At 41.1% G+C, this 19,958-nt stretch overlaps 1 protein-coding gene across 1 annotated transcript in view; it reads left to right on the plus strand.

The window, feature by feature from the left end:
- The window catches only part of LOC142831310 (connector enhancer of kinase suppressor of ras 2-like), a 242,667-nt gene that overhangs the window by 190,166 nt on the left and 32,543 nt on the right, over nt 1-19,958 (plus strand). Inside the window, exon 9 of the mRNA XM_089781719.1 lies at nt 5,246-5,314. Coding sequence (XP_089637845.1) covers nt 5,246-5,314 — 69 coding nt within the window. The remainder of the gene's footprint in view (nt 1-5,245; nt 5,315-19,958) is intronic.

Genomic DNA, 19,958 nt, shown 5'->3' on the forward strand with positions numbered 1-19,958 from the left:
AAAAAAATCCCTCAGTTAAAATTCCTCAGTGATTCTGCTCTTTTATGTTTCTTTATTCTTTATGACTTAGTATTTGGTTTGTGAATATTGGCTCAGATATTTAAGAATCTACCTTTTCATGTCTCAGCTGTGAACCACTGAAATGGCTTCTCAATGCATTTCCTTTTAGTGAAATGCTATAGATGGCTCAATCTGCTGCACAATATCTTTCATGTTCCACAACTAACTTTTGTAGTGAATTCAAAAGAAATCACATATACATTTCCTTCTAACAGTAAGAAACAGGAGCTGGATTTTTTTAAAAATACTTCATTAAAGGGAAGGCAGATGCTTTTAAAAAGAAAAGCAAGATCATCAGTAGCCCAAGTAAAAACCATAAATATTTTAGAGACTAATTTCGAATTTGCAATGGGCTATGCTGCTAGCTAAGGAAGTAGGTCACCACTAAGAGTTGTTTCTTTGTTTCTGCTAAGTGTGTTATGAAATAAAGCAACTTCAAAGATCTTTATTTCCAGTGTTTTGGAAAATTGATTTATCATCCCTTTTGAAGGGATAATTGACCCCATAGTCACAATTTAATTTTAAAAGAGAATAAGTAACTTGGCTTTTTCAAAGTCAGAAAAAGAACCTGAAAGGAACAGCCAAATATCAACTTTTACAGCTAATGTTAATTGAACTCTAACAAATTGAGAACAATATTTCTGTCTCTTTCCCATCCTACTCCTATTCCTTATGGATGTAACAATTGGACTTTATGGTCTAGAAATGGAGGTGAAATACACTGTACCTACAGTATTAAACCACTTATGAGTGACCCAGTAAGAAGACATAATATTGTTACCCTTTTTTATTTGACCAGTTAGTCAAAATTCAGTGTCTAGCACAGTGCTCCTCAACCATGAGTACATATGCCCCGGGGATCCACAGAAGTCTTCCAAAGGGCACTTAATCTCATTTAGATATTTGCCTAGTTTTACACTAAGCTACATTTAAAAACATTTGCAAAGCCAGTACAAGCTAAAATTTCATATAGTACATAGTGAAATGTAAGTACGATATTTATATTCCAATTGACTTATTCCATAATTATGTGGTAAAAATGAGAAAGTAAACGACTTTTCAGTAATAATGTGTTATGGCACTATTCTATTTTTGTCTGTTTTTTCTAAACAAATATGAGTATGCAAGACAAATCAGTCTTCTGAAAGGAGTACAGTAGCTGGAAAAGGTTGAGAGGCACCATTTAGCAGATAGCATCCATTCTGAGGAGAAACTGATAAAGCAATCAGGGTATTTATTTGACACAATCCTGTTTATTTGATAAGAATGAACATAAAATCTCATTTCCCTGAACATAGTAGGAATCAAATAGCAGAAGACAAATTCTTTGCTATTAGTCACAAGACTCTTTTCAAACAGTGATGTACCCAAAAGCTGTGTGTCTAACATTTTGTTAGAGCTTTTCTGGCTATGCCTCGGACTTTGCTTCAGTCTGTGGGTTCTTGTGGTGTTTCTGTCCCTACTTTTCATCCTTACAGCTTCAGTCAAATCAGTCCTCTGCCCTCGCTTTTACATTCAGTCCTCAGTCAAATCCTTCTTTCCATACAGTTCAGATCTCTGAGTGGCCTTACATACAGTCTGTGTTTTGGGTGGGGGTTTTTATGGTTTTAGCTATCTTTAAACAAAGAGTCATTTAGTTATTTCTTTAGTTTGGCTGAATGGCAGGTGCCCATTATATGCTGCAAATCAAGCAAGTTTCCTCCCCAAACTCTTAAGATAACAAGATAGAAAAACTGGGAATAGTTGGGTAAATAATTCCTGTCTACATTTTGCCTCACCAATCAGAAAGTGGGAAGGCTGGTGCTCCAGTAGTTAGTACAACTAGAAATCATGGGATTCTGTCCTTTATCAACTTGATATACAGGTTTGGGGGCAAATTAGATTACTGCCTTTTTCTGTCACCCTTACCAACTCATTGAGCAACTTCTTACGTAGAATAAATTATTGCCCAATGTCAGAGGCAGAATAAGGTACCTCAGTTCCCATTCTACATTAGTAAAAAAAGAAATATTTACATAAATCTCCCTCCAGGAGTTGTGACCTTAATCAAATAATACTATAAAGTGTTTTAGATTATCGGATACTATCAATATTTTAACAACAGGTTTCCATAAATATTCCCTGTTTTGGTTTGTGTTTAACTATGGTTTGCCAGCTGTGCATTTGGCTGCAGAGGGGAAGTATGAAAGACTGGAATTTCAGATCATTAGTTTTCCTATTTAAATCATTTTTTACATTCACAACCAAGAAAGGAAGTAACACAGTCTGACACATCTTTATAAAATATACTTTCCTTAAATGATTATTCTTCACTCCTGAAAATTATATCAAGTGTTTTTACAAAAATAACAACCATAATATTTGTTCATGCCTGTAACTCCCTTGACTGATGAATAGAAATGCCTTTTGTTCATCCATACCCTGCAAAAGTGACGAGGAGTCCTGTGGCACCTTATAGACTAACTGAAGTAGGAGCATAAGCTTTCGTGGGCAAAGACCCACTTTGTCAGATGCATACCCTGCAGTTACACAGAATAAGTGGCTATGAAGAGCAGGGTTTTTTTAATCCATATGCTGAGTATGCCACTTAAATCATGCAATGTCTGCTGTAGTTAGTGTGTTTAGTTCACAAGAATTTTACTGAGAGATCCTGTTATATTTCTCAGTGACATTAGACTCAACTGCCAGCACTGGTTCTGGCCAGCCTTAACTTCAGTTCAGGGTCCGCTCAGTGTGGACATGCTATTTCAAAATAGCAAAATGCTATTTCAATTAAGTTAATTCGGAATAGCTCTGTAGTGTAGACATACCCTGAGGGAATCAAAGTCTGCTTTTCTGAAGTCCAGGGTGTATATTTTGCTACTTTCTTTTCTTCCTTTTGTCATGATCCTGAAATCTACCATCCCGTGCTTACTGCTTCCCAGGTTGTCACCCACCTCTACTTCCTCTACTAGTTCCTCCCTGTTTATGAGCAGCAGGTCAAGATGCGCATGGCCCCTGATCGGTTCCTTCAGTACTTGTACCAAGAAGTTATCCTCAATATTCTCCAAAAACTTCCTGGATTTTCTGTGTACTGCTGTATTGGTCTCCCAACAGATGTCAGGGTGATTAAAGTCACCCATGAGAACCAGGGTCTGCGATCTGGAATCTTCTCTCAGTTGTCCGAAGAAAGCCTCGTCTACCTCATCCATCTGATCCGGCAGTCTGTAGCAGATACCAACTACAACATCAGCTCTGTTGTTTCCACCTCTAAACTTAACCCATAGACTCTCAACAGTCTTTTCTCCCTCTAAATACTGAAGCTCCGAGCAATCATACTGATCTCTTACATACAATGCAACTCCTCCTCCTTTTCTCCCCTGCCTGTTCTTCCTGAACAGTTTATACCCTTCCATGACTGTGCTCCAATCATGCGAGTCATCCCACCAAGTCTCTGTTATTCCAATCAAATCGTAGTTCTTTGACTGGGCTAGGGCTTCTAATTCTTCTTGTTTCCCAGGTTTCTTGCATTTGTGTACGAACACCTTAGTTAACCGGTTGATCGCCCTACCTTTTCCATCCAAGTTAGGGGTCCTCCTTTGTTGCTTGTCCCTCCTTGTGTTCCTTCTCGGTATCCGACTTCCTCACTTATCACTCCTCAGTTACCTCAGGGCTTTTATCACCGTCCCTCAACGAACCTAGTTTAAAGTAACTTTGAAGAAGCCGTTTGCATTCAATGAGCTATATTAAAACAGGCCAGTTAACCAATATTAAGAATTTTTAATCAAATTAATTTACCAATATTTAACTTCCATCTCCTCTCCGGGAATACGTGTGCTAATCATTTGGTGATTAACAGGAAATTAACAATATTCCAATGTTTAATATTCTAATAAAAGTATTACAAGAGTTTTGAATCTCATCTCTAAACATTTTACTGTTTACATAGCAATGATTTATGAGCTTCATTAATTGTGCACATCTTTGTAAGTATGCATTTCATAAAGGTGTTTGCCATTTCAAGAAACAGAATGTTTAAAACGTTTCCAGCTACACATGTCCTAGATGCTTTTCTGAATGAAGTTTTTTGAGTTGTTATAAAGATTATTTCAACAAGGATATTCCTAGTATTTTTAATAGGTTTACTTAGTTTTTCTGTGGAAGTGGGAAAAAAGGTTAGATTTACTTCTAGATTGATAACACAACAATATGTTCCTTTTCATAATCAGGGCTCTTCCTGAAATAGCCCCCATCTCAAACCCTTTTTTATTCATGTGTTTAAGGCCTTGTGAATTAAATTCAACATGCTGTTTTTCTTTGTAGTTTTTGTCTAATTTTAATAGTAGCATTAATCTTGTTTCTCGTTAAGGCCCTGACTCAGCAAAGCACTTTCACAAATGCTCAAGTCCTTCCCTGTTTCTCAAAGGACTGATGCACATACTCAGCCCACTGAAGTCAATGAGATCTGAGCACACGCTGAACTGCACTGCCCAATCCAGCACTTTAAATCTATATTTGCTTTATTTTAAACTGCCTAGCTTACATTTAAATAAAGATCTGGCCCAGGCCAAAACAACCAAAATTATGGTGGAGGCTATTATTTCATCTTGAAGGACTTGTCTGAAGTAGATGGACTGCTCTAAAATAGGATTAAGAAAATGACCATCCATCAGTGAAGATAGTCAAACTCTCAAAATTATTTTGGAAGAAAATGATAGTTTTAACAGCATATCACCCTTCTCAAATTAAAGATGCACAATTACTGATATTTCAGGTTTCATAACAGCTGCACACCTCAAATTTCAGTGGATTGTTTGGCTAGTTGCTTTTGTTTTCATTGCTATCGTTTTGGTGTTCTCCAACATTTTTTGGCAATTGCATCTATTTAACAGAAGACCTCAACCTCACCTGCTGGTGCCTTGAACCTTCCATACAGCTGCACTTACACCAATGGAGATTGGACTATTTGCACAAATGTTTGCAGGAACAGTTGTACCAATTGCATGGGAGGTGGTCAGTAGAGTACACCAGGGCTAAGTGAAAGAGATGCTCACTAGTGTAGGTTGGAATGGAAAAACAATACTTTATAAATACAAGTTAATATTGTTATTAAAATAGACTTTCCTTTGGCAAGGCCCATTGCCCTTTCACTATTGGTTCTTGGTCCTTCATGGTTGCCAAATTAACAATAATCTCTTGCCTTTAGTCTCCTGCTGACCAGTGTAAGAAGATCCATGCAGGGGATGAGGTGATCCAGGTCAACCATCAAACTGTGGTGAGTGCTTAGTAGATACTTCAAAGTCAATTTGTTCTATTCCTAGCACTATGAAAAATATTCCACTTAGTGGTTAGCTTTGTGAAATCTACATTATTATTTATGCATCTACATTATGGTAGCCAGTGTTGAAAAAATAAGTTGTCCAGACATTTTGAAAGCTGTGTCTGATTTATTGATCAACCTTTCCTCTAAATATTGAGGAAAATTGGTATATTTCTATATTTGATGTACGTATACAAATGATATAAATACTAAATTCACCTGGCTTTGTTCAGGTCCTAAATTAATTTTTGTTTTTTGGAAAATAAATGAAGCATGTAACATTTTCATTTTAAATCATTGGTCTAGGTGGGGCTTGGAATGAAGGTTTAAGTATGCAGGATGCTCCAGGGTCAGGTGCGAACTACATCTAGAACATAAGAACATAAGAATGGCCGTACTGGGTCAGACCAAAGGTCCATCTAGCCCAGTAGCCTGTCTGTCAATAGTGGCCAGCACCAGGGCCTCAGAGAGGGTGGAGCGAAGACAATGATCAAGTGATTTGTCTTCTGCCATTCTTCTCCAGCCTCTGACAAACAGAGGCCAGGGACACCATTTCTATCCCCTGGCTAATAGCCTTTTATGGACCTAACCTCCATGAAATTATCTAGCTTCTCTTTAAACTCTGTTAGGGTATGTCTACACTAGCTCGTCAATTCGAGCTAGGTAGGCAAATCAGGCAACCGGAGTTACATTCCATGAGGAGTAACGGTTAATCGGAACTAAGGACTTATTTCAGATTAACTTTAAACTGCCACGTGTAGCCGCAGGCAGTCCATTCGAACTAAGGGGGATTTAAAAATGGTGGTCGGACGGGAATATGCAAATAAAGCCCGGGATATTTAAATCCCGGCCTTCATTTGCAACTCCGGTTGCCTGATTTGCCTACCTAGCTTGAATTAATGAGCTAGTGTAGATATACTCTTATAGTCCTAGCCTTCACAGACTCTTCTGGCAAGGAGTTCCACAGGTTGACTACACGCTGTGTGAAGAATAACTTTATTTTTTTAGTTTTAAATCTGCTACCCATTAACTTAATTTGGTGTCCTCTAGTTCTTCTATTATGGGAACTAATAAATAACTTTTCTTTATTCTCCCTCTCCATACCACTCATGATTTTATATACTTCTATCATTACCTCCCCTCAGTCTCCTCTTTTCTAAACTGAAAAGTCCCAGTTGTTTTAATCTCTCTTCATAGGGGACCCGTTCCAAACCCCTAATCATTTTAGTTCCCTTTTCTGAACCATTTCCAAGACCAAAATATATTTTTTCAGGTGAGGAGACTACATCTGTACACAGCATTCAAGATGTAGGTGTACCATAGTTTTATACAGGGTCAGTAAGATATTCTGTGTCTTATTTTCTATCCCTTTCTTAATAATTCCTAGCATCCTATTTGCCTTTTTGACTGCCGCTGCACACTGTGTGGAAGTTTTCAGGGAACTATCCATGATAACTCCAAGATCTCTTTCCTGATTTGTCATAGCCAAATTAGCCCCCATCATACTGTATGTATAGTTGGGGTTATTTTTCCCAATGTGCATTACTTTACACTTATCCACATTAAATTTCATTTGCCATTTTGTTGTCCAATCACTCAGTTTGGTGAGATCTTTTTGGAGTCCCTCACAGTCTGCTTCTGTCTTGACTATCCTAAACAGTTTGGTATCATCTGCAAACTTTACCACCTCTCTGCTTACCCCTTTCTCCAGATCATTTATGAATAAGTTGAACAGGATTGGTCCCAGGACTGACCCTTGGGGGACACCACTAGTTACCCCTCTCCATTCTGAAAATTTACCATTTATTCCTACCCTTTGTTTCCTGTCTTTTAACCAGTTCTCAATCCATGAAAGGACCTTCCCTCTTATCCCATGGCCATGTAATTTACACAAGAGCCTTTGGTGAGGGACCTTGTCAAAGGCTTTCTGAAAATCTAAGAAAATCTAAGTGGTCACCTCTGCATGACCACTGCAGCTCCATCTCGGACAGCTGGGGGAGGGGTGCAAATCTGCTGGCTGGAGCAGGTCCACGTTCCATCTGCCTCCTGAGCTCCCCAGCCAGAGTGAGGAATGCAGCAGACTGTGCACTTTCCCCTTGCTCCTTCATAAAGGGGAACAACCCACAACATTCCCATATGAATATGGGGAGAAAAGAGCTTCATACCCACCTCCCCCCACTCTCTCTAATGGGCTCATGAGACTGGTAGGTTCAGGGCTGGGGCAGTCCTGGATGTGGGCAGGGGAGGGTGCCCCCAGCCAGCTCTTACTGTTTTGGCAGATCTAGCCAGCATTGCTCGAGTCCTTACTTATAGTAATTTTATGGCGGGGGTGGGGTGAGTATCTGGAAATGAAAAGGAAAGTGTACATGATGTATTTAAATGATTGTATAGGGCAGGGAGCTGGTAGGGGTGGTGGTGCAGGAATCAGAGCAGAGCCTAGGGGATGTGGATGGCTGAGGGCAGAGTGTGGGGGCTTAGGGTGAGGATGGGAGGTGTGGGAATATTCATAGCAGGGGGGGATGAAGGATTCAGGCCAGGGAGATCTGGAGAAGGGGCCTCCGGGGCCATCTGTGGTGGCAAGGGCCATGCAGCACAGCGGGAGGCTTCTCTGGGAACATGGGGGTCTGTGCTGTCAGGCTCTAGCCTGCAGCTTGTCTGGTTCTGTGGCCTATGGAGGAAGGATTGGGAATGGGGGGCCACTTACCTGGGACAGTGGCTAACAGCATGGAGAGCCTTGGCCCCAGCTAGCCACTCTCTTCTTGGTGCAATTGCTTCCCCCACCCCTTGGTCAATCTGCAGTATAATGCCCCCCATGGTCAATGTGGAGCATAACTGTCCCTCCTAGCATCCCCCTCCCTTTGCATGTTATGGAAAACAATAGAATTCAAGGCATATTGCATTGTCCTGGCACCCCTAACCTTTGCTTTAAGTTAGGATAAGAGGAAACTGCATACCAAATTTGGTGGCCCTAGCTCTTATGGTTTAGGATGAGTTATTGAACAAACAGACTCACAGTTGGATGGATGGACTCACTGACAGACAGATGCACAAACTCTCTAAAATGTATATAAATCCCAAAATATATTATCTATAAATATATTTATTGCAACAATTCTAATTCTTACACTTTGGTTTTCATAATAAACAAACCTACTAATTTATTACAGCTGTATAAAATTAATGTTTAAATTGTTTACGATCTATGACTTACATTCAAAATGCAGAAATACAATAAAAGTGAGATACTGAATAACCTCTTTCATGGGGGTCAGTGACCATCAGCTGTTTAAAAATAACTCAACTTCTTCAAAACAAAGCTTTGATTATTTACTCATTCAGAGAACTGGGAAAAATCACCAAAAGGTCTATTTACCAGGTTCTTATATAAACTTTATTCTTTCTTTGCAAGTTTTGGGTGAATTCTACTGAACTCAGATGTTCTACTCTTGGACTGGGAGAGCTAGAAAACTCATATAAAATTCTTTGAGTCCCTGTCAGAGACTCATCTCCAGCAATTGCTGTCAATTCAAACTCCATTTTTCCCTAAGTTGCCATTTTAGGGTTTTAGTATCCCCTCTGATCCTAGTTTTGGGCATGGGAAAAATAAACCTTATTAGGCTGATAGAGCCAGTCAGGTGGCTATTACCTAATTAATAGCTCCCCTAGAGTTTCCTCAAGGAACCTTGATATCCTTCATAGTAGTAGCTTATTTGTCACTGTTTAATTTTTCTCTCTAACAGTCTTTAGACATTTAACTTCTTTCAGTCAGGCAGGATAATATTAAGAAGATAACCTGTGGTCTCTATGAGATTTATAAAAATAGACATAACTCCCTCATTCTTACCAGGGGTTTATATGTCTACACTACTGAATTTTGTCAGAAAAACAGCCATTTTTCTGGTAAAACTTGAGGATCATCCATATTGCAATTGCATTCTTCTGCAAGAAAATCAAAAGAACAGAGGGGTTTTTCCAGCATTGGTAATCCTCATTGTATGAAGAAAAAGCCTTTTTGAGAAAGAGCTCTTTCACAAAAAGGCGTATGTGGACAGGGAAGAAGCAGTTCTTTCAGAAGAAGAGGAAAGAAGAAAAAGCACAGGTGCCCTGGTGGCCATTCTGTCCATAGCAGTCACAGCTTACATGCGAGAGAGCATTCATTCAGTGTATAAAAATACCCAGAAGCCTCCTGCTATGGGAAAAGCCAAAGAAAGAAACCAACAGAACACCACTGGCCATCATCTACAGTCCTCAGCTAAAACCTTTCCAGCGCATCATTAGTGATCTACAACCCATCCTGGACAATGATCCCTCACTTTCACAGGGCTTGGGAGGCAGGTCAGTCCTTGCCCACAGACAACTCGCCAACCTGAAGCATATTCTCACCAGCAACTACACACAGCACCATAATAACTCTAACTCAGGAACCAATCCATGCAACAAACCTCGGTGCCAACTCTGCCCACATATATACACCAGCAACACCATCACAGGACCTAACCAGATCAGCCATACTGTCACTGGTTCATTCTCCTGCACATCTACTAACGTAACATATGCCATCATGTGCCAACAATGCCCCACTGCTATATACATCGGCCAAACTGGACAGTCCCTACGTAAAAGAATCAATGGACACAAATCAGATATTAGGAATGGCAACGTACAAAAACCTGTAGGGGAACATTTCAATCTCCCTGGACACACAATTGCAGATCTAAAGGTAGCCATCCTGCAGCAAAAAAACTTCAGGACCAGACTTCAAAGAGAAACTGCTGAGCTACAGTTCATCTTCAAGTTTGACACAATCAACTCTGGATTAAACAAAGACTGTGAATGGCTTGCTAACTACAAAAGCAGCTTCTCCTCTTTTGGAATTCACACCTCCAGATCAGCTACTAGAAGTGGGCCTCATCCTCCCTGATTGGATCCATCTCGTCATCTCTAGCCTGATTCTGGCCTGCATATTTATATCTGCCTCTGGATATTTCCAATACATGCATCTGACGAAGTGGGTCTTTGCCCACGAAAGCTTGTGCTCCAACACTTCAGTTAGTCTATAAGGTGCCACAGAACTCCTCGCTGCTTTTGCAGATTCAGACTAATACGGCTACCCCTCTGATACTTGACATTCAGTGTGGACACTCTCTTTCGAAAAAGCAGATTGCTTTTTCGATGCACTTTTGCAATGTGGACGCTCTCTTTCACAAGTTTTTCCAGAAGCTCTCTTCTGAAAAAAGCTTCTTCTAAAAGAAGCCTGCAGTCTAGACATAGCCTTAGTGATGCAAATGGCTACTGGAATCAGACAACTATATGCTCCAGGATTTGAAAGGTTGACAAGCACATGTGTATGGCCTAATATAGCCTAGTTAATTTAACTATCCCACCTCTGTCATTGACTTGATGCATAACCCAGTGCCTGTAACTGCACCTCTGTGTTCCCTATTAGTAAAATAAAGATTCAGTTTTTCGAACTTTCGTAAAGTTTGCTTAAATCTACAGAATAAAAAGTGCTATGTAAGTGCTAAGGTTTATTTTTTATTCTTATTAAAAAGTCATAGAATGACTCTGATGTCATAGTGACCCTTGGTTTCTGGGTTGCTTTTGTCTGGGCTTGAATGCAGTATGTACAGGATGTGTAATGGAGAAAAATTAACATTGTTATTGGTATCTTAACTTTTTGCATTTCTTGAATTTTTGTGGTTGTAACTAGGCAATTTTAACATTGTAATAACTCAGTTGTATGTCCTTAATTAAGTTCCATACATAGATTCCTAATTAGAACAGCTCATTTCAGTAAATGGGAAGCAGTCTGCAGAAATATCAAAGCCTTCCGTCAAGTATAGTTTGAACAGCTCAAGAGTAATTTTACTAATTAATTTACCATCCGTCTTTGGGAAAATTCACTAACTGTGCATTGGAATTGTTTGTAGTTTTCTTCCTAATTGGAGGTTGTTACCCTTCATTAACAGATTTGTTTGAGCTTGAAGAGCAATGATTTTTGTATGTTGTTCCCTCATTGTGTTTCCCTACACAACCAATTTTTTGTTCCAGTTTAATTTCTGTTCAAATTATCAAAATATGGATAACATCCAACTTCTGTTCCAATGTGATAAGGGCCAAATAGGGAGATTTGAGTAAGATCTCCTTATGTTGTTTAGTGTACAGTGATATTCCAGAAATTGTATCATCAATGTCTCTTTTGATATCATTTTTTCTGCAGTTGCCCAAAGTTGGATTTCCATGAGTACCTATTATTATAGAGCTAAAGTTGGTCTAAAGAACTAATCTCATTCCTTGAGTTACCTAATACATTGGGAAAGATTTAATCAGTTGCCTTTCATAAGCTTTCCTTACTATAATACGTTGGACTTTTTCTTAAGTGTTTTAATAACCTAATCTATTTGGAACAATAAAACGCCACTTAAGATTTTATATGAAGACCCTGCTATCCAGGATAAGATGCATTATATGGAGCAGTCTCATAACATCTGTGATTTATAGTAGATAGTTTTAGACCAACACCACGCGCAGTCCCAAGCAGACTTTTGTTTGGTACTAGGAGTTGTCTGAGCAAGTTCTGAAAATCTCGTTACATATGCAATTCTTCATTTTGTGTGCCCAGTTGTATGCTGGCAGACCATTCAATGGCCGAGACATCCGCCTCACTGTCCGTGCCCAAGATTTGTCTCTGCAGCTTTGCAGACACCAGTCTGTGCTGGAGATGTGAGTTATCCTTCTGCCAATTGATAAACAAGTCCCACACAAAATGGGACTTCTGTCTTCCAGGGGTCCTTTTCAGAGCACCCTCTGGGCCCTATTCCTCTTCCTTTTCTGAGATTTCTGGCTCTGGGAAAGAGCACTAGGTTCTTCTGGCTCTGGAAGGGAGCATGCTGGTTCTTCTGGAGAAATCTTTCACCTTCAGACTGTGGGGAAAGCGCCTTTCCCTGGAGCACATCACTCAGATTGCACTTTTATAATGCCCAGGAATCCCTTCAGCTATTAACTGATCCTCCTTAGGCTGGACTATGCTAAATATTCACGGCACAGTACGTCTGGCTCACTTTCTCCTTAACGTGGCTAGTCATCCTTTGACAACAGGTTATTCAATAATTGCTGATTATGAAGTTTAAGCTGCTTTCTCTGAAACGGCTTACTATCAGAGACAGGAGACTGGATTAGATAGACCACTTGTTTGAGCCAGTTTGTCATTTTTCTATGTTCCACTTCAGAAATATTCAGCATGTAGCAGATGTTTCCTGAGATTAGATTTGTTGGTTGCAGTAGACTGAACACTTGGCAAGCTTGAGGGTCTTTCTGCAGAGCATAGTGTAAATTAGTCCCTCCATACGGTCATCTTATTTCTAGAGCCCTGCAAATTTGTAGATATTCACTGGTGGATATGGATGTGAATCGCCGCTGCTGATTTTTACAGATGCAGATACAAATTTTGTATCCATGCAGAGCTCTACTTATCTCCACTCATTACACAGGGGATATTTCCTTATCAATTAGGTTTATAACCAGGACTATGAACAGTATCCTATTTGCATGTAGAGCTAATCTTCCTAATATTTTCAATTTCTACCCTTCAACTCTCAAAGGGTATGTCTACACTACAGCGCTAGTTCGAACTAACTTAGTTCAAATTAGTTAATTCGAACTAAGCTAATTCGAACTAACGCGTCTAGAACTAAAAACTAGTTCGAATTAGTGTTTTGCTAATTCGAACTAGCAAGTCCACATTGAGTGGACTCTGAACAGGGCTTAAGGATGGCCGGAAGCAGTGCCGGCAGGGCATAAGAGGAGGACTTAGAGCATGGAGATGCTGTCTCAGGCTAGCCGAAGGCTGCACTTAAAGGGTCCCGACCCCCACCCCGGACACACAGTTCTAAGGGGTGCCCCGCTTGCAAAGAAGTTCTGGCTTGGAGTGCCCGGAGTACCCACACTGGGCACATCACACCACTCGGCCATCAGCCCGGCTGCAAAGAGAGGCTACAGAGACTGGGACTGTTCAGCTTAGAAAAGAGGAGACGGAGGGGGCACAGGATAGAGGTCTCTAAAAGCAGGGGTTGGGTGGAAAGGGTGCATTCAGAAAAGTTCTTCATGAGTTCCCATAAAGAAGGACTAGAGGACACCAAAGGAAAGGAATGGGTAGCAGGCTTCAAACTAGTAAGAGAAAGTTGTTTTTGACAAAGCAAATAGTTAACCTGCGGAACTCCTTGCTGCAGGAGGCTGTGAAGGCTACAACTAGAACAGAGTTTAAAGGGAAGTGAGATCAAGTCATGGAGGTTGGGTCCATGGAGTGGTCTTAGCCAGGGGGTAGGAGTGGTGTCCCTGCCCAAGGTTTGTGGAAGGCTGGAGAGGGATGGCACGAGACAAATGGCTTGGTCACTATCTTCGGTCCATCCCCTCCAGGGTCCCTAGGGTTGGCCGCTGTTGGCAGACAGGCTACTGGGCTAGATGGACCTTTGGTCTGACCCAGGATGGCCATTGTAAGCTCAGGGCTCAGGGTCGGGGGTCTCAGTGGACCACCTTGATTTTCATGCACACCTGCTCCTGGGTGGCCAGGCTGGCAGCTCTCCTACCCTAGACGGCCACTTTCCTGTGCCTAGTGCGGAGATCATGGACGAGGTCCACGATGTCCGCACTAGCCCAGGAATGTGCCCGCCTCTTGCGGTCCAGGGCAAGCTCCCGGGAGCCTCCAGCCTGGTCCCGGGAAGAGGGGGTGGGCTGGGGGACATCGGGTGGGTGGCTCTGTGCCGTGCCAGGTGCAGGGTCTGCTGGCTGGGTGCTGGCAGGCTTGCACCTGGCATGGGCACCGTAGCCAGCCTGTGCCCCTTTAAGGGGTTCGGGGCCAGGAGGGGGGCATAGAGTTTCCCTGGTGTTGGCCAGAGTGGCCACCAGGGAAACCTGGGGAGGGCTAGCCTCCCACTAGTTCGAATTAAGGGGCTACACACCCCTTAATTCAAACTAGCTAGTTCGAACTAGGCTTAATCCTCGTAAAATGAGGTTTACCTAGTTCGAACTAAGCGCTCCGCTAGTGTAGCGCCTAGGAAAGTTAGTTCGAACTAACGTCCGTTAGTTCGAACTAACTTTTCAGTGTAGACATACCCAAATGTAGGGTTGTTTATAACAGTGGTGCTTGAATATGTAACTGCAAAATAATTTTTCTTGAATATCCAGCCAGAATTTATGTATAACTTGAAACTTTTTGCTACAATCAGTAACTTTATTGGAGCTATTTTTAAGTCAATGTAAAACTGCATAACATGTATCATGCCTTGTTACTTGAAATTTTATAGGTTGCTGCTATTGCTTGTTGATTTAGTTCAGTTTAATGGCCACTTAAATCATTATGCTACACAGCTGTATATTTTTCTTAATTTGGTTGATATTTTAACTTTCAAGGAATCTGAAGGGATTACTTACTACAGATGGTTGAAAACTAAAATACACAGATGTTTTTCATATAATCCTTCCGCTGCAGTTAGCCCTCAGCCTGTGGAAGCTTTATGGAGCCATTTTTGCTTCATTTTTAGGTTCTCAACACATTATCTTCCTATGTCTTTAGCCAAAAATATTGCCTGATTTGTCAGATAAGCTTTACATTTTATCTACAAGGCTGTTTGTTTGCTATATTATAAAAAAGTTGTTTTGTAAGTATGAGTTGATATTGGTTGTGTAGATAACAGATGCCTTTTTTCTTAAACTGTAATATAAATAGCAGTGGAATTATAGTTTCTCCCCCCCCCCCCCCACAGGAAAACTATATAAAAGAAAATCTTAATACAAGAGAGAGAGGATATTCCATGGGTAAGGGTTTTAAGAGCTACATTTTGCTTGAAGGCACAACCCTTAACTTTGATGTACCTACTTTCCCTTTTCATAGTGTAGGGTGTGTCTAGACTACAGGGTTTTGTCGACAAAAGTGGACTTTTGTCGACAAAACTATACCTGCGTCCACACTGCCTTTGAGTTATGTCGACATAATGTAGACAAAACTCAGCAGTTTTGGCTACGTATGTAAACCTCATTCTACGAGGAATAACACCTTTTGTTGACAGAGTTCTGTCAATAGAAGGCATTATTGCATCTACACTGTCCTTTGTGTCCACACTGTTATGTCGACAAAGTGGCTTGCTTTGTTGACAGAACTGGATGTAGTCTAGACGCTCTTTGTCGACATAAGCTTTGTTGACAGTATCTGTCGACAAAACTTCTGTCAACAAAACCCTGTAGTCTAGACATACCCGTAGAGTCCATCCCCTCTTCTACAGAAGGAAATACTGGGAGAAGCACTCAGTGTGGGAGACCATGGCAGCTTGGTTCTTGAAGCTAATTTATTAAAGATCCAAAAGAGCCCAAAGAGACATTCTTGGCCTCTTGTGCTGTCCCTAATTTTCAGACACCCTCCCAATTCAAGTTTTGTACCTAATTCCTTTTGGCCACTGAATCAGTCCAGGCAGAGAAATTGGTCTCCATGTTGTATGTCCTTTAAGCATTTGATTTCTATAAGATTACACATTGAAGATCCTGAGTTCAAATTCCATTGTTGGCCTGGGCAACATACAATTGCATCATTTATATTGAATAGCATACTTGTCCTTACAAGTTCTATCCATTTATCATAGACTCCTAGGGTATGTCTACACTAGTTCGAACTAGGAGGGTAATGTATGCATACCGCACTTGCTAATGAAGCCCGGGATTTGAATTTCCCGGGCTTCATTAGCATAAGCAGGGAGCCGCCATTTTTAAATCCCCGCTGCTTCGAACCCCGTGCAGCGCGGCTACACGGGGCTCGAACTAGGTAGTTCGGATTAGGGTGCCTATTCCGAACTACCGGTACACCTCGTTTCATGAGGAGTAACGGTAGTTCGGAATAGGAACCTAGTCCGAACTACCTAGTTCGAGCCCCGTGTAGCCGCGCTGCACGGGGTTCGAAGCAGCGGGGATTTAAAAATGGCGGCTCCCCACTTATGCTAATGAAGCCCGGGAAATTCAAATCCCGGGCTTCATTAGCAAGTGCGGTATGCATACATTACCCCGCTAGTTCGAACTAGCAGGGTAGTGTAGACATACCCATAGAATCATAGGGTTGAAAAGACCTCAGGAAATCTTTGAGTCTAACCCCAGGCCCAAAGCAGGACCAACCCTAAGTAAATCATCCTAGCAAGGGCTTTGTCAATCTGGGATCTGAAAACCTCTAGGGTTGGAGATTCTACCAACTCCCTAGGTAACCCATTCCAGTGCTTCAGCACCCTCCAAGTGAAATAGTTTTTCCTAATATCTAACCTAGACCTCCCCCACTGTAATTTGAGACACTGCTCCTCATTATGCCATCTTTCATTACTGAGAATAGCCTCTCTGTCCTCTTTGGAACCTTCCTTCGGGTAGTTAAAGGCTGCTATCAAATCCCCCCTCAGTCTTCTCTTCTGCAAACTAAACAAACCCAAATCCCTCAGCCTCTCCTCATAGGTCATGTGCTCCAGCCCCCAAATAATTTTGGTTGCCCTCCAATGGACCCTCTCCAATGAGTCCATATTCTTTCTGTGGTGGTGGGGGGGGACCCAGAACTGGATAAAATACTACAGATGTGGCCTATTCAGTGCCGAATAAAGGCACTGGATTCTCTAGATCTGCTGGAAATGCTCCTCCTAATACACCCTAATATGCCAATGTAGTTAGCATTTGTTTAAAGGAAGTCTAACTTTTTAATTAAAGTACCATGACCATGCAGACTTCTACCAGTTTCAACATCATTCAGTATCTAATTACATAATTGTAAAAGAGCCAGGATTTGGTTATTCTTTTTTAATCAATGGGACCTAATTTCAAGGTGTTACACCTGTATGTATTAAATTAAATTTAATAATCTTTGTTTCCTTTCTTGCATAGAAGCAAATGACAAAGCCGGTACATGACCTTCAGAAAAGCTTATTTTTATCTATTTAGAGCAAGCTTCAACATCACTGCTACGTAAATGAAATTTTATCCTTGACTGGTTTGAAGAAAGAAACATTCTATTTGCTAAAGTGTATTTACTAGAGTGTTGCTGAACTTCAAAGCCATATATAGAACTTTAATACTTGCTCAGATATCTTAAGTTGGCATGAATCAGCATGGTCCTTATAGTTTCTGTTATTTCCATGAGTGAGCTAGAATAAAATTTTTGCTTACCGTTCAGTAAATTCCTATATAATCAATATATTCACTAATACAAACATGAGCAAGTCACATGGTGAATTGTAGCTTCCTTATGTAACAGAATTGCATTTGAACTGATAACTTTGTTGTGAATACATTATATAAGGGAGGACTGTGTATTTCCTTAGTAGTATGTATATATGGGTATGTCTACACTGTGGGTTTTTTTGTGATGCCAGAGGTATCCCGGAAAAACTCCGCCATGTCCAGGAAATGCCTTTGCTCTTCTCCTTTTTTTTGCGGAAGAGCAAACTTGCCCTTTTAGGGAGCTCTGTATACCTTGTTCTACGAGGAATAAGGGCTCCGCTGAAAGAGGAGGCTTTTCCACTATTTGGCCCCATCTAGAAAAGCAATCAGAAAAAGCTACACAAATTACTGGACTGGACTGGACTGGACTGGCCTGGCCTGGGGGGTGCCTCATGGCCGGGGGGAGAGAGCTGGGGAAGGCCAGGTCTGCCATACCTTGGTCTGGCTCTCCCCAGAGGCTGCGGGGAGGGGGTGTGTGGAGAGCCAAGGTTGCCTACCCCCAGGCTACATCTAGACTGCAGGCTTATGTCATAGAAGTTTTTCTGGATGAGATCTTCCAAAAAAGACTTCTTCCAAAAGAGAGCGTCCATACTTCCAAAGCGCATCAAAAAAGCAATCTGCTTTTTTGAAAGATAGCGTCCACACTGAATGGACGCTAGCTCACATTTAAGCTGTGATTACTATGGACAGAGTGGCCATCAGGGCATCTGTGCTTTTTCCTCTTTCCTCTTCTTTTGAAAGAACTCCCTATTCCCTGTCTACACATGCCTTTTCCCGAAAGAGCTCTTTTGAAAAAAGGCTTCTTCCTTGTAAAAAGAGGTTTACCAATGTCAAAAAAAAAACCCCTCTGCTCTTTTGATTTTTTTTCAAAAGAACATGATTGCAGTGTGGACGTAAGTGAAGTTTTTTCAGAAAAACAAGTCCAGACCCAACTCATTGTTCATCTGCAATGCTTGTCTAACATCTTGATCCACTAACTCTATGGAATGTCCATCCAACTGCATGACGTACTCTGGGTATTATGTATTTTTCATCCACTTAATTTTTCCAGTGTGGATGGTCAAGCCAATCTCCTTTGCATTCTTACCAATAGCATTAAGGAGAGTTTGCAATGTTTCAGGTTTTGACACAATTAAGACAATGTCATCTGTCAAAAAGCTCACCTGAAGAACCTTGTCATCAATCAGGAATCCATCTTTCACTTTGATCTTCCGTAGGACATTTTCCAGGACATTGGCAAACAACTTCAGTGAACAAACATCCCCCTACTATACTCCTTGCTTAACTTCAATGATCAAGGGGTCATCAAAAAGTATGATTTCCATAGTTGCATCCATCAGAGAATCTTGTAGGATTCTAACAAACACAGGGAAGATGCCTTGTGAAAGGAGAGCACTTAAAGCTGAGTTTTGTTTCACTGAGCCAAAGGCTTTTTTAGAGTCAGTGAACAAGAACCATAGTGGGATCTTGTACTCTCTACACCCTTCGGTTATCTGTGTGATCACAAAAATGTGGTCCACTGTGGAGAATCGCCTACGAAAACCTGCCTTTTTCCCATTTCATGTTTTCCTCAAGGACACCCTCAATATGGGCATAGATCATTCTCATGAAGACCTTATAGAGATAAGAAAGCAACAGGCAGATGGGTCGATAGTTGCAAATGTCTTGATCACCTTTTTTTCAGCAGAATAACAGTTTACAATCTCTTCTAATCTTCTGGAATTCTATCCTCTTTAATGTATCTTGAGAATCCTCACTACATGCTTTTAAGAGTGTACCACCTCCCGCACGAAATTCTTCTACATATACTTGATCTAAACCTGACACTCTTCCCAACTTAATCTTCTGAAGGGCTGCTGCCATTTCTTCATGGAGCACATCAGATTCAGGAATGACAGAGCTCAGGTACAATGGCTCTACTTCTGTTGCTGACAATAATAGTTCACTATAAAAGCACCGGCAAATTTGTTCCATTTCATGTCTGTTTGTTGTTCTTCTACTTTCTACATCAACAAACGTGTTTGGAAGAGTTTAGCTTAGCTGTATTTCACGCCGAGCTCTTGGCAAACTCATTTCTCTTCAGCTGCCTTTTGCTGTTTTGCAAGGTGATGCTGATCATAATCTTCTATCATCCTTCTCCTTAGCATTTTGCAGATGAGTTTATACTCCAGGCCGGTATCGCCCTTGGTTGCCATGTCTCTCCGTTTAGCAAGAAGATCAAGCATTTTCTGGGTAAGATGGTTTCTGGACTCCATAGGCTTCTTCACAGTGGTAGCAGTTTTACTTCTTTTTTCATGCATCTATGGATTGCATTAGTTACTGTAGGCACAGCATTGCACTGGAGGCTCATTTTGATTAGCATAGG

The sequence above is a fragment of the Pelodiscus sinensis genome, chromosome 13 (assembly GCF_052426305.1).
Source record: "Pelodiscus sinensis isolate ZL-2025 chromosome 13, ASM5242630v1, whole genome shotgun sequence".
Classification (NCBI taxonomy): domain Eukaryota; kingdom Metazoa; phylum Chordata; order Testudines; family Trionychidae; genus Pelodiscus; species Pelodiscus sinensis.